This window comes from Ochotona princeps, chromosome 30, assembly GCF_030435755.1.
Source record: "Ochotona princeps isolate mOchPri1 chromosome 30, mOchPri1.hap1, whole genome shotgun sequence".
Taxonomy (NCBI): domain Eukaryota; kingdom Metazoa; phylum Chordata; class Mammalia; order Lagomorpha; family Ochotonidae; genus Ochotona; species Ochotona princeps.
Window position 1 is genome coordinate 13,127,749 of NC_080861.1, and position 13,674 is coordinate 13,141,422.

The following is a 13,674-nucleotide window of genomic DNA, read 5'->3' on the forward strand; positions in this document are numbered from 1 at the left end:
GGAATAGAGATTCTAGTTATTCTTCAGACCCTTCTCTTTGCAGATACTCCAGAACAGCTCAAGGGTGTCTGGGAGGTTAACCTTGTCTCCAGTTACACTCCACATGCTTCTCCACTTTGGCCCATGTCCCAGGGGGGTGGGTGCGTCCTCCAGGTCTGTATCAACAGATTTCCCAACTCTCTAGATTCCTGTTGAGTTCAACCAATCAGGAACTCTGGCGGGGGGTTAGAGAGAGGGAGGAGGGTCTGGTTTTGCTAGTTTACTGTAAGGTTGGCTAAGTGCTTCCTAAGGTTCCAGCTTTTGTCAATTGATCTTATCCTTATTGCTGGCTATCTTTTGTGGGATAGTATGATCCTAAACAGTTGCAAAGGAGTTAAGAAACAGGAATAGGCCCTAACCCTAACCAGAGCTTCCTGCAGAAACCCCCGGTATCAAACTAAGAATGTAACTCATAACTTCCCCAAAAAAACTCAAAGGAGAGGACATTTCAGGACTTGCAAATGCCTACCTTTTCCAGTTCCTTTTGGCTGAAGGAGAAAGAGAAATGTGAATGATGTATTGGGGGGGGGGGGCATGTATTTCCAGATTAAATTAATTGTATTCCTTCTGTTTACATCCTGACCTAAAGATAAGAATGTCACCCATGTCATCAGGATCACCTCCCACAGTCCAGGCTATTTACACAATCTGTTTTGACAGCTCTGAGCTGGGTCTCTAAAGGAAACATGAATATTAGGCACCTCTTCTCAGATCCTGCACTCTGAGCTCCATGATATTCTGTTCTGGAGCACACAGTCCCCAGCACCAGCCTATGCATGCGATTCTACATCTGAACTCACCCTCCTCTGCACTTTCCACAATAGTCCTGTAGGCTCCATCTGCAGCTTTCTAAATACGTGACCCTGAGCACAGACTGTTCCATTAAATCAACAATCACTTTTTTTTTTTTTTTGTCTAGAAACTAGAAACCTGAAGAAATAAAATGCTGAAGAATTTTCTTGGAATGTAGATCTCTATGATAAAGACAAAACAAGATTAAGGAAATAGGCAAACGTGTGGGACGCAAGATACAGGATCTGCGACTTCACTACCATAGACCTAAATATAAACCAAAGCACAAGAGAAGCAAACAAAGCTCCATTATAAGTGTATATTTTGGGGAGGAAAAAAGAAAAGAAGGAAAAAAACCAATCACTGATCCATTTACATCTTAAATAGCATTCTCTGAAAAAATATAAATAATAATAACAGCTAAAACTAATATAAGTGAAAGTAACAAAAGCTATTTTTTAATTTAATATTTTCACGATTAAATATTTTCCAGAATTTGGAAGCATTTTTGTGTCCAAAATATGAAGTCCAATCAGTGGATTCCTCCCAGAGCTAGGCAAATCATGTTTCCAGCTCTTTATAGTGTGGTGGACAGAAATAGGGCAGTCTCTCGATGATTCTCCAATTCAGTAACCCAAGGGATGACAGCTGGCTTGTGTACTTTGGACGAAGCATTATTCAGCACAAAGCAATTGCTTTTATGGCATTTTATGGCATTAAAGAATTTCAAGAAAAAATGGAGACTATCAGAGATCCCCCTACAGCAAACATTCCGATTTCCTGGTGGTACACGGGACAGGCTATAATTCAGTGTTTGGAATGGACAAAGATCATAGCAATGGCATCTACATATTAAAACCTACTCTTGTTATTTTTTAGAATTACCGGATAGTAAACATCCCATCCTCCTCCTAGAGGCTCTAAGCAATCAGAGACCTGAACTTTCTCCCTTACTGTCCTTTTTCAAACTTTTCCCTCATTCCAAAACAACTAGTCAGAAGCCTCTTCTCTTTGCTTGTCATGGATAAGATTACAAGGAGGATAATTCTTTCCCCACAACATATTTTTATCACTTTGTTACTCAGTGACTTACATTGATTTCTTAGCACGTCAAATTGTTTCAATCAATGTGTATCATCTGCTAAACCTTCCCAATTTATGCACTGTTTTTCCACTCAGTTCTATGTCCTGTTTTTTCAGAAGGCTACAGACACGTCCCTGTAATGATACTTAAAGAGCAGAAATCTTGGGTTTTTGGCTGATTAGAGTCATATCAAAACTGCCAATAAGGAAAGCCTGCTCACAGATTTGTAACTTAACAATCATTACACAAAAATTCGATTTCTTTGACCATCCCTCAATGGACGATGACAGGCTCCAAAGACAACCAAACAGTGTGGGTCTCCAATAGAATACTACTACTAAAACTCAAAGAACCTAAATCAGACTTTATACCAAAATAAAACTGTGTTGGAAAAGCAGAAGTCACAGGATCATTGCTAACATCACAGGAACCAACACAGCAAAGCCCAGAGCCAGAAAAAATAGATGGCTTAGTTCAAGAAACTGAAAGACAAACTCAAAGAGGGTGCTTGAGGTGGGGCAGGAATTCTGGATTAAGAGTATTAAGTGACACATTAACTATGTGGATAGAGTTTTCTGGATTCTGAGTAAAGCAAAGTAACTGGGGAAAAAAAAAAAACAGCAGCTTTATGAGGCAATCGAGGAAATGTACCTGAGCATTGCATGATGTTGAGGATCATCGTTGGAGCTGGGTTACATCACTTCCTAGGATACCAATTTCCCATGTGTGAGCTCGGTTTAAACTCCCAGCGGTTCCACTTCTCATCCAGCTCCCTGCTAAGGCACCTGGGAGAGAGGCAGAAGATGCGCGCCGCCCCCCCGGGGGGGGGGGGAATCTGATGGAGCTGCGTTTCCTGAATTCATCTGGCTCAGCTCAGGCGGTTGCGGTCACCGCAGAGTGAGGCAGCAGCCAAAGGTTCTCATTCCGTCTCTCTCTTCCTGCCACTCCGCCTTGCAAATTAAAAAAGAAAAGGCCTTGAATTCTTCAATCAAGTATTGTGGATTTTGAGGTTTGATGACAATTTGACGGCTATCTGGAAATAAACACACACATACGCGTAGGAGTGTATGATGTGAATAACAGGATTTCTGGGATTTGAGAACGTGGGATGGAGATTATAGATTTAAACAAAGGAAATCGCGAACTGGTGGTTATTAGAACTAAGAGGTTGGCACACGGAGTACCTTTGCGCTCTATTTTTCCGTGTATTTGAAATTGCTCGTACTTATTCTGGAATAATACATCACTCTCCTTTACCAACGTACCATATTTATTCTCACATCCTAATGTAAATGTAATGATCACGCGCACTAATATTTGTTGTTGCAAAGTGACTCATCCCAACGTGGAATTAAGCAGTCTCAATTCTTCCTCCTCCCCAAGTAGGTGCTGTTCGAATTCCCAAACCACAGATGAGGAAATGAAGATCAGAAAAGTCCAGATCCAGGAAGTTAGTAAGCGTCAGTTCGGAGAACATCAGTCTCCGGGATGAACACCAACTCCAGTTCCTTTCCCCGACCAATAGCAAACTGAAAGGAAGGATGCGATGAAAAGAAGGCTCAGGGTCTGACCAAACACCGGCTTCGGGGAAAATTCTTACTGCCCGCGGCCACCAGATGGCGGAGGCTGCCCGCTACCCAGAGCGGAGAGGTGCGCGCCGTCCCCAGCAGTAACGCAGCCGCGAATCCCCGGGGCCGAGCGAAACGCGCACTTACCCTCTTTGCAAACCAACCGCGCAGATCGCGCTTAAAGTTGCAAAAAGTTCCGTAGGAGCCCGGTTTCCTCCAGCGGGCTTAGCGAAGAATTGGGAGACTTTTGAAGGAGTAGGTTGAATTGTGTTGGGGAGGCGCTGCCGAAAACAAGCTGTGACCCACCCGTGCTATGGTGGCGGTTAGAGAATCGTCACACGCTTTGCAGAACGGGACTAGGCGTCTGTCGGGCATCTGGCGCAGCTTACGTTGTTTCCTCCTTGGGGAACTCTATGCGCGCCCTTGGCGTGCACAGGGTTCCCAGGCCGGGAGAAGGGCGTGCTTACCTTTTATCTCTTGAACTTCTTAGTAATCATAACTTTGATGTTCATGAAGTTCGTAGTGTATTGTCTTTGGACACACACACACACACACACACAATCAGCAATGATGTCTGAAACTTAGGAATGTCCAGCAAACGCTCAGCGTGCGTGCCAGGAGCGAATCCAAACCTCGCGTACTTGGAGCGCTCGTGGAGAGGCGCGAATCCCAAGCGCGCGCTCAGCTCCGCCTCTGACCCCCGACTGGGACTCGGGCTGGTGGATGGTTTTCCTGGGGTTGGGGGGTGGGTATCTGCCTCGAGCATTTGTAAGCCTAAACTTGAGGCCTGATGGAGTAGGGAGACAGGCAATTGAAAGAGAAGGATTCAAGCAGGTGTACCAATCTATTTTTTCCCTATTGTCTTTTTTAAAGGGTCTTCCGGTGAATTCTAAATATCTACGGCGCGAAAGCTAAACTTTCGGAGTCGTTCAGCCGTGACGCGGAGGACATCTCGAGGACAACTGGGGAAGGAGAGGGGTTCAGCGTCCAAGCGAGTCAACGAGGAATGATTTTAATGTTTATCCCCACTGATGGTTGAATGGTGACAGCATCCAGGGGCACGCGAGAATGCTCCGGGAAAAAAACAAAACAAACCAAAAACAGAACTGGGGGAGAAGGCTGGGGCTGCGAGGAGGGGGACGACCGCGCACCTGTTTTCAAGTTCGCCGGGAGTTTCCAGCGGATCAGGGATGGCTGCAGAGGAGGGAAGCCTGAGGAAGGCGCCTGCGAGAGGCATTGCGGGCTCCAAACCAGACCCCCCCAAAACGTTGAGACTAAGACGAGCTAGATCTTTGCAGCTCCCCTTGCACCCCAGGCTCTTTCTCATCCCTCCCGCCCTTCTCCGCGTACCCTCCAGATGGTGGCAGCCCCGCAACCCCATCCCCCAGGCTGCGCCTCTGCGCCCCAGCAGCTCTCGACTCCCGACCTAGCAGGAGGAATCCTGCCACCACTGGGGAACAACTCGTGCCAAGGCGTGTGGGGCTCGGAGGAAGGGCCCGTGGTGAATTCGCGCTGCCTGTGAAAGCAATTCTTAGGGGGAGACTAGTGAGCTGTCTACTTTCCTTCCTTCCAACCCCACCCTCCAAATAAACCACCCTAGTGTTTGTAAAGAACACAAGTGAGACATGCAGCGACAAAATTTGCAGCACCGAGGCGGATCAGACTATGCAATTGCTTTATTCTTTACTTTTGTTCCAAGCAAGGAAGGAAAAGCGAACGGTGGCGAGCTGGGGTTTCGGCCCAGGCACAGAGCCCAACCCCGCACTGGCTCAAAGGCGGGGACCCTAGCGGGGGCTGCAGACACGCCGGGCGCCGAGCCCTTGATCTTTATTTAAATGGAGGCTTGTTTATCGATGTCATCCTAGGAGGATTAATTAGATATATCTCTTCACAATTTGGTGTCTGACACTCCATCTTAGGAATGCCTTATCACAAGGTGTTAATTGGGGCCGCTCAGCCGCTTACGTTTTCATTAAACACTGTGAGGGACTTTTCACAAGTACCAGGTTCTTTTGCCTGTGCGGTGCAAAAATATGCAGGACTCGAACTAGAGGTGGGCAGCGTCTGCTTTCCCTCCCTGCAGTGACTCCGTTGTGGGGCTTCATGGAGGGCGGAGAAGAGGATGCTTGGGTCTGAAATTCCACCGCATCTTCCACCCGCGCGCGTTGGGAACGCACCGAAGGGGGTTCGTGGGAGCTGCTGACAAGCTGAGGCCGACTGGGGGTCCCCCTTCCCGTGTCCCAGTCTCGAAAATTGTGCTTAAAAAAAAAACGGCAGATCTCAACCCTCGCTCTCCCGGACAGCAAGGCAAAGTTGCGGGCGCCTTTGCCAAAGCGTTTGGAACGGGCGCTGTCGGAGACGTGGCGCTAGAGTTGCCTCTTTACCTTCACTCCCCCATCCAAGGTCACCAGCAGGCGGGAAGAATTCGGGCCCCAGAAGGGTGCTAGAGATGGAAGACCCCACAGACCTACAAGCTCCCGGCCATCTTAATTGGGTACCGAAGGGGAGGAGGTCCCGGAGGATTGGTAGCCTCCCAGAAGCCAATCCTCTTAGCAGCTGCATTTCCGCGTCACGCAGTTAGCGGAATGACCCTCCAAGCCAGACCTCTACCCCGGCGGGGTGAGAATGGGGCAGGGAAGGTTTGCAAGCTGAGCCTGAAGCCGTCTGCTGATAAGCCTGGCGGGACGTCTGGCGGGGGGACAAAGGACCCTCCGTCCGACTCCCTGTTTAACTCTTCAGCTGACCCCAGGGTTTGGGCCGGGGGGCGGGGGCGAAGTGCCACGTTCGTCCTCCCAGTGAATGCCCCGCTTTCCTGGCATGGTCCAAAGAGAGGTGGTGCGCTGGGCGCTCGAATCGTCCCTAAGAGAGCCACGCCTTCCCGTGGCCCGCGCCGATTCCTGCGTAGCCGCAGGCCAAAGGATGCCAAACTACAAGTCTCCCGAGGCGGGCGAGCAGCCGCGGGCCTTCTGCCCGCCCCGGGTTCTAGGTTCTGCAAGCCGCAGGTGGGAGCAGAAGCCAAGCCAGCCGCAGCTTGCTCCGTGGTCCCGGAACCTGTGGGCGTTCAAAGGACAACGGGGGTTCCCGCGGAGCCTATGTGGGCCCAGAGGTGTGCGGTGCCCAGTTAAGCCCCGAGAACTACGTGACTGACGGTTTGGGAGGTTTGGTTAAGCCTTCAGATCTCATTCTCTCCCCACCCCCTAGCCAACACCTATTGTCTAGACTTCGCAGTGGGATGAGGAAATTGCCCCATTCATCTTCAAGGGGGGAAAAAGATAAACAAAAGCTTTCCCGCCCCAACCCCCTCTAGACTACCGCATCCAGTTAGAGATTCTGGAACCTTCCATGGAAGAGGGAAGTTTAATACACTTCTGACTGGGAAGAGCTGCTAGAGGCAGTAAAACGAGACCCTTAACTCCATAATCCACAGTACAGAAGACAGAGCAGTGCTGGATCCCTTATTGAACCACGTTTATTAAAAATAACTAAGACTGTACATAAAAATCCGAGGTCTCTAAACAACCTATAGGAGCTGTGGCATCAGGTTCAATTTCTTCACATTGCCCAGTTGGGAGTGGGGATGGCGAAGGGGGAGGATGTGGGTGTGGGAGTTTTCCTTGAACACATCTCAGGCTAGTACGGAGTAGCTGAATACATTCTTAACTATCTAAGAAGCAAACAGATTATTCCCAAATGTCACCGGAGAGAACGAGAATGACTACAATGATGATGAACCCACCCCCTGACCCCTGCTGCTGTTGTTAAATGATTTGCAAATTCTTTACAAAGCCAAAGCACCAATTAATTGTACATGGTCTCAGACCCCTATGTAGACTATTGGTACAATATATTCCACATGATTCTACAGTAGCTCTAAGCACACACAACTGTACATGTCTATATCCTTTTTTTTTTTTCTTTCTTTTTTCTTTTTTGGCAACTTCCTCCCTTGCTTTCTCCTGAGTCCTTCTGGCTACCCCAGCGCAGGCCAAGGTGGAGGCCTAGCCAGTCTCGAGGGAAGGAACTCCCGGTCTAGGGCACACATGGCTTATTCCGGAAGGCTGCAAGGAATTCAAGTCAGGTAAAACCAGCCCTTTCACTGAAGCTGTTCTTGGCCCTCAGGCCCCCGCATCTTTTGCCTCTGGCAAAAAGTAAGAACAAAACGTCCCCAGTTGGGAGTTAAAGACTCAGCCCACCTCTTCCACAAGCAAAACACCTGACCCCGCTGGGCTTCTGTTTAAAGGTTTACAAATACAAATGAGAATGCAAAGTTTTCACTCATTTGATAATGCTGGGCACCCAGTCTTACCAGCCTGCTTCTCTGACTGCTTAGTGTCTCCAATAAATAAATCCAGAGCCTCAAATAACCTTCAACTTCTAAAGCAGCTTAAAGTCCTCCATTAACTTTATTTTTAAAAAAGACAAAAAAAAGAATTGCCAGGTTTGTTTTTTGTTACCTGCAGCAATCAAAAAGCTTTGGCACCTTCTTTGAGAGAATTGCACAAAACAAGATACATCAAGGTGGAAGGCAAACGTCTTTTTGGCAACCTACGCAAAGAAGACAAGAGAAACACCACCAAGTCCAACTGCTGGAAGTGAGTGTTTACGAGGTCACAACAACTCTTTCAGGGCGTCGTGTAAAAAGTGTAATAACCCCCCATGCCTTTGGAGGTGTCCTTACTGTAGTCTTCAGTATGAATGTCCTCACACTTTATGGAGGGGGAATTCTCATTGCTGGAGGTGCTAGGAGACAGTCGCCTTCGCTTACAGGCACTGGTGTATACGCCTGAATCGTTGGAATCTAGGGACTTGATGGAAGGGGGTGTCTCTATCCAAGATGATCCAATTTCTTCCTTGACTTTCTCCTTGGAGAGCTGATCTTCGGAGAACACAGGGGGGCTCGTTCTAGAGGTCCATGGGAGTCCAGCCGCCATCTTCCTCTGATAGGAACCTCGACCTCCCCAACCTGCCACCGCAGGGAAGGTTGGGTCAGGATAATAGCCCAGGGCATGGGATGTCTGGAGGGGCAAAGATTTAATACCATAGGGTAGCAAGGTGCTAGAAGAGTATTCAGATTCGTAGGAACTGATGTCTAGTTTGTTGGTCCCAGGTTGCTGGACAGGTGTGACAAGCCACCGCTGGGGAGGGTTGGCCACCTCTTCGCTCTGTTGGGGTGACAGGAGGCCGTTGGTCTGTGGCACGGTTCTCTCGCCATTATAGTATCGGGCTTGAGGTAAAGTGTTGACAAAGGGCTCCGGGAAGAAGGACTGAACGCCGTACCGACCTCCAGGGACAATCTGATGGGATCTAGGAGAATCCGTGGGAGATGGAGTTAACCTGTCATTTTCGGAAGCGGTGTACATGCTACAATATAAAGAGAAACACTTAAAAAAAAAAAAAACCTCATATTGTTCCCAAACCACCTCCCAGAAATAAGAAACGTTCCGTGCTGTGTTTCGGCTGCACGGACAGTGTGTCTCTCCGTTGAGAGCAACACAGGTATGCAGCTGTGGTGGACAATTTTGAGTGGCCTCTCAGCTCTGGGGGAGATTTTTCCAAGTCTCCTTCCAGGTGTTAAATGCCTACATGAAAGTCTACCTGCATATACCGTTGTTCTGAAACACAAAGGATGCAGAGCAACAATCCCTTGCGCTAGCGATGAAATGAAGGCTGGCTGTGTTGTTAGGAAGCCTTGCAAACAGCAGAGTCTTGCTAAGTGATATGAAAAGCACATCCTCTTAGTTTTAGGTTTTTCTTATGTTAACCACAGGGGGAGGAAGAAGAGTAATATTCGCTTTTGTGAGGATAAATGTGCTGTGTTCAAGGAAAAAGAAAGGTATATACAAGCACATTCTTAGCATGTCAAATCTCTACTCAAGTGTTAAAAGAACAAGCTGTTCATATTTAAGCCCTTAACATTTCTGTAGATATCCACAAAGGCCTTCTGAGAGCATCTCACAGTAAGACTAAGGTAGATACAAGCATACAAGTGTCTGACAGTGTCCCACTCGGAGATGACTATGTCCATGGGGCTAAAGAGGCACTTACGAGTCATAGTTGTCCCTGAAGCCTTTGGCAAAGGGGTTATGGTCAATCTTCAGTTGAGTGATCTAGACAGAGGAGGAAAAGAGCCTGTGAGAGCCCTGTCCCCGAGCACCGCAGCTGTGGCGTCTAGGGCTGCTGAAGACACTCACGTCTGTGTTTTGGTAGGCGGTCACGGCAATGAACTGTGTTTCTGAGAACGTAAAGGTCTGTGTCTTGGAGGGCTCATTCAAGTCCTCCACTCCGTCCTCTGTCACTTCCACGATGTGCAGCCGGGGCTGGTATTTGTGTAAAGACTGTAAGACGATCATCTGGAAGCAATACAGAGAGAGAGTGCCAGAGAGTCAGAAAGAGTAGATTTTGACAAACTTTGTGTTTCCCAAGGGACTCCTGCTTGTTCCTGATTTCAGCCTTTTCTCTATTGCCTTTAAAAAAAATATCTTTATCATGGCCACTTTTGAAACTGAAAACATAATTGGGCCTGAATGCTTCAAAAAACAGATATATATTTTTTTCTTTTGGATTGTCCCAAATCCTCTAAAGATTTTAGTTATTTCTGTTCCTAGTGGTCAACTGTTGTTGAAATCCAATAAGAAAGTGATCATTAGAAAGGTCAAAAGGAAAAAAAAAAGTTCTGGGGTTATAAGTTGGCGAGTACAAACATGTCACAGCTGCTAATGTTATAAAGACAGAGAACAGAAGAGAGAAATACAGCCAGCAGACACCCCCCATCTTTCTCAGCCACTCTACCTGGGAGTTGTTGTTATTTGCGCCTTTGTTATTGGTGAGTTTTAATTTCCCAAAGGAAATCTCCTGTCTCATCCAATGGGAACCGGTGTTGGGAGATTCAGGGTGAACATACATCTTGTTGCCTTAAAGGAAACAAAACACAAAACCCAAGCCTGTGAGCTGTTTATAACCAGGACAGCTGTTGAGAAGTCTGTCAGCTCCAGCAGGATGGGGTGAGAACTAGGATGGTCTGCTAAGAAGAGTTGCTTCAGGAGGCCGCAGGAGAGCAGCGGAGCTCCATCCACGCCCCTTCCAGGGCCCCAGCGCCTGCACAGCAGCCTGCCACACCTTGAAGTGTCTCCACACTGGAAAACCTAGCCAGCAGGAGCTGACCTTTGAAGGGAGAAAACTGGATGGTGTTGGACTTTTAGGTCTGAACTCAACCTTGATGGAGATTTTCTCCAGTGGGCATTCTTAATAGTGGCTCCTCCCAAGGGGAGAGCTCACAAGGAGGTTTGGGGAAGGTAGGGATTAAAGGGAGGGGGTAGGGTCATGGTTAAAGGGTGACAGGTGAGCTACTGACTTAGCACTTGGCCCCTCCTCAAACCGTCTGCACCGAAAATCGCACACTAACTCTTCTAGGCCAGGGATTGGGGCGGTGTGGAGTGTGAGGTTGCCTGGGAAGGATTCCATTTCTTTCCGGCCCGCACCTCCCCACCCCAGCCGGCCTCTTCTCTCCTCACCCTGCATGTTATTGTCGGCTTTGCCGCAGGTCACCCACTTGCCACCCTGGAAGCGCCAGTGGTTGGGGTCAGCCAGCACCACCTCTACGAACACGTTGTAGTGGGCGGTGGGATTGAGTCCGTTTATGTTGAAGCTCAAGAACGGAAACATGCGCCTGTGCGAGGGGACAGAACCGGGGACAAGGGACTGAAACCGAGAGGACCGAGGGCGAGTCCGGACAATACCCAGGTCCCCAGGCACCGGGGCTGGGGCCAGCGCAGCACATTCAGAAGGCTGCGATGACGAGATCATGATCAAATGGCCCCAAAGTACGACAAATATTTCTGAGTTGTCTACTCTTCAACATCTCCCTTTTTTTTCTCTGCGGAGTAATTTGCCCAAACGTATTTCCTAGATGCACCTATTTCCGGGATAACCCCCCCGCCCACCCCACCCCCCGTTAAATTCACAGCCCTCTCAGATGCAAATTCACTTTTCTCCCAAAAGGCTTAAAAAACGATTCTAAATATATAAGCAACAGAAAACAACAACACGCACGCTCACGCTTTAAAAACCAAAGTCCCCTGGAGTGTCCCTCTCCTAGCGCCCACCGGAACTTTTCCCCCCAAATAACCACTGTAAACACTGGATGTGCATCCTAACTTTCTCGGAAAGGAAGCCAGCTCAGGCTCCAGGGACAGCCTGCCCACGGACACATCTTCCTAGAACGGCGCTCCAGCCCTCACGCCCAACTCCCGAAGGTGCGCCGCGGATAACCTGGCGCCTAAAACTGCAGGAGTCCCCTTAAGAGCTTAGGTGGCTTCTATCTTGTGCCCCCTACCCCTGGGCCCCCCTGCCTGCCGCACGGAGAACAGCAAACCGCCGAGCGGGCTTCCGTAGTGAATCCAGCTTTGTGGACTAGCCCAAAAGTCCATTTCCGCCTCCTCCTCGCCAGTCCACAGGAGGGATGGGTGCAGCCGTAAAACATTAGCATCCCGCACCGGTCGCCGGCTCGCGGACGCAGATTGACACTGCCCCGGAGACGCGATGTCTCCTTGTCGCAACTGCACTCTAAGCCAAAAGCGAAAAGCGAGCGAGCACAGCTCAGTCACCCTGGACCTTCCCCAGGACCACACATTCTCCCTTTACCCCAGCATCCAGGGGCCCCTCCCTGCTGCGCTCACCTGCCCTGTTTCGTAATGATCATCTCAGTTTGGTGACGGTGGAATTTGAGCCACAGTGGCCGGTTGCACAGGTAGACGTGGGCGCGGAAGCCGGAAGCGGGAACCCCGAGGCCCCCTAATCCTCCGCAGGATCCCGCCGCTGCAGCCCCAGGGTAAGGCCCATAGATTGGAGCTCCCTGGCTGTACTGATAGGCGCCGGGGCCGCCTCCCCCGCCGCCGCTGCCGCCCGAGCCACTGCCTGCACCGGCCCCTGGGCCGAACTGCGCCCTCCCGGGTGGGCACACGGCGGAGGGGAAGCCGCCGGGGGGCAGCATGGAGCCGTAGGGGTAGCGCGCCCCGTTGGGAGCCGGGTACACAGATCCGTGGGGCGCCCCGGCAGCGGTCTGGTACGGGAAGAGCGAGCAGGGTGCAGCCAGCTCTGAGCCTTGGGGCCCCGGGGACTGAAGGTAGTAGCGCTCCGAACTCAGGCTGTCCATGGAGTAGCGCGCGGTGGCGGCGGCGGCTGCTGCTGCGGCGGCGGCAGCTGCGGCTGCGGAGGGCAGCTCCTCCTCTCCGCAAGGGGAGCCCTTGCGGCCGTCCGGGGGCCCGGGTTTGGCCACCGCCGCGGCTCTGGCAAAGGTGTCCCCGGCGTCGGCGTCACTGAGCATGGCCACGGGGGCCCCAGCGCTGGCGGCTGCGGGCTCCCCGTTCCCCGCCTCGCACGAGAGGCTGCTAGAGAACTTCTTGGGAGCTTTTTCCAAGTCCAACCTCTGAGGCGAGGGAGCCGCGCCGGGGAGATGGCTGGCGCTCCCGCCTCCGCCGCCGCCACCGCCTCCTCCGCGCGCACTCTCCAACGGGTAAAAGTGCGCGCCCGGCAGGTTCACAGAGCTCACCAAGAGCTGCTCGCCTAACTGCATGCTTTGCTGAGCGCAGACGGCTGCTTCCTCTCCTCCGGTGGCCTTATTATAAAGGAAGGATGGGGGAGCCAGCGCCCCCTTCCGAGGGGAAGGTAACTTCCCCTTCCTGCTATCCACCTGCCGACTCGCGGGCCGCTGCTGTGCGCACCCGTGCGCCCTCAATCCAGCGTCCTTTCCGAAAGGAAAGCGCACGGAGTTGGAAGGCAGAAGATGGACACCAACAGAGAAGTACTTTGCCTTTCCTTCCCCGTCCTTCTTGTCAATCGCTCACGCCCAAAACGATCTTTGTCCGCGTCCACCCACCAGCCTGCGCTTGCCTGCCCTATCGTCAATTGCCAAACCGTCGGTGGAGGTGACCATTTGGAAACTTGCGGGCTGTCACTGGCTGCTTTATATACACGCGGCCAGGGAGGGGCTTCGCAGCCCCACAAACTGGGGAATCTCCTGATTGGCTGATGGTGGTGACACTAATTCAATTAGGCATTTACTAATTGGATCAAGTCGCCTGCGACTCTTTCAGTGTGATTATTTTTCCCCCCTTTTAAAGTCTGTCCTGCTTTGACAATGGGTTCTAGAGTTTAGGGGGAGCCTGTTCTAGGGTCTTCACAGCGGGAGTTCAT

At 50.6% G+C, this 13,674-nt stretch overlaps 1 protein-coding gene across 2 annotated transcripts; it reads right to left on the reverse strand.

The window, feature by feature from the left end:
- Positions 1–7,419: 7,419 nt before the first annotated feature.
- Positions 7,420–13,397, reverse strand: EOMES (eomesodermin). 2 transcript variants are annotated; one of them, XM_004588271.3, is made up of 6 exons: positions 12,159–13,397; positions 10,995–11,149; positions 10,273–10,394; positions 9,675–9,833; positions 9,529–9,590; positions 7,420–8,787 (listed from the first exon to the last, which is right to left on the reverse strand). In XM_004588271.3, exons 1-6 carry the CDS (start codon positions 13,052–13,054, stop codon positions 8,106–8,108), a joined length of 2,076 nt encoding a protein of 691 aa, XP_004588328.1. In that variant the 5' UTR covers positions 13,055–13,397; the 3' UTR covers positions 7,420–8,105. The 2 variants fall into 2 exon arrangements, with proteins under 2 accessions (XP_004588328.1, XP_004588327.1); XM_004588270.3 differs by having other exon boundaries at positions 7,420–8,844.
- Between the last annotated feature and the right edge of the window lie 277 nt (positions 13,398–13,674).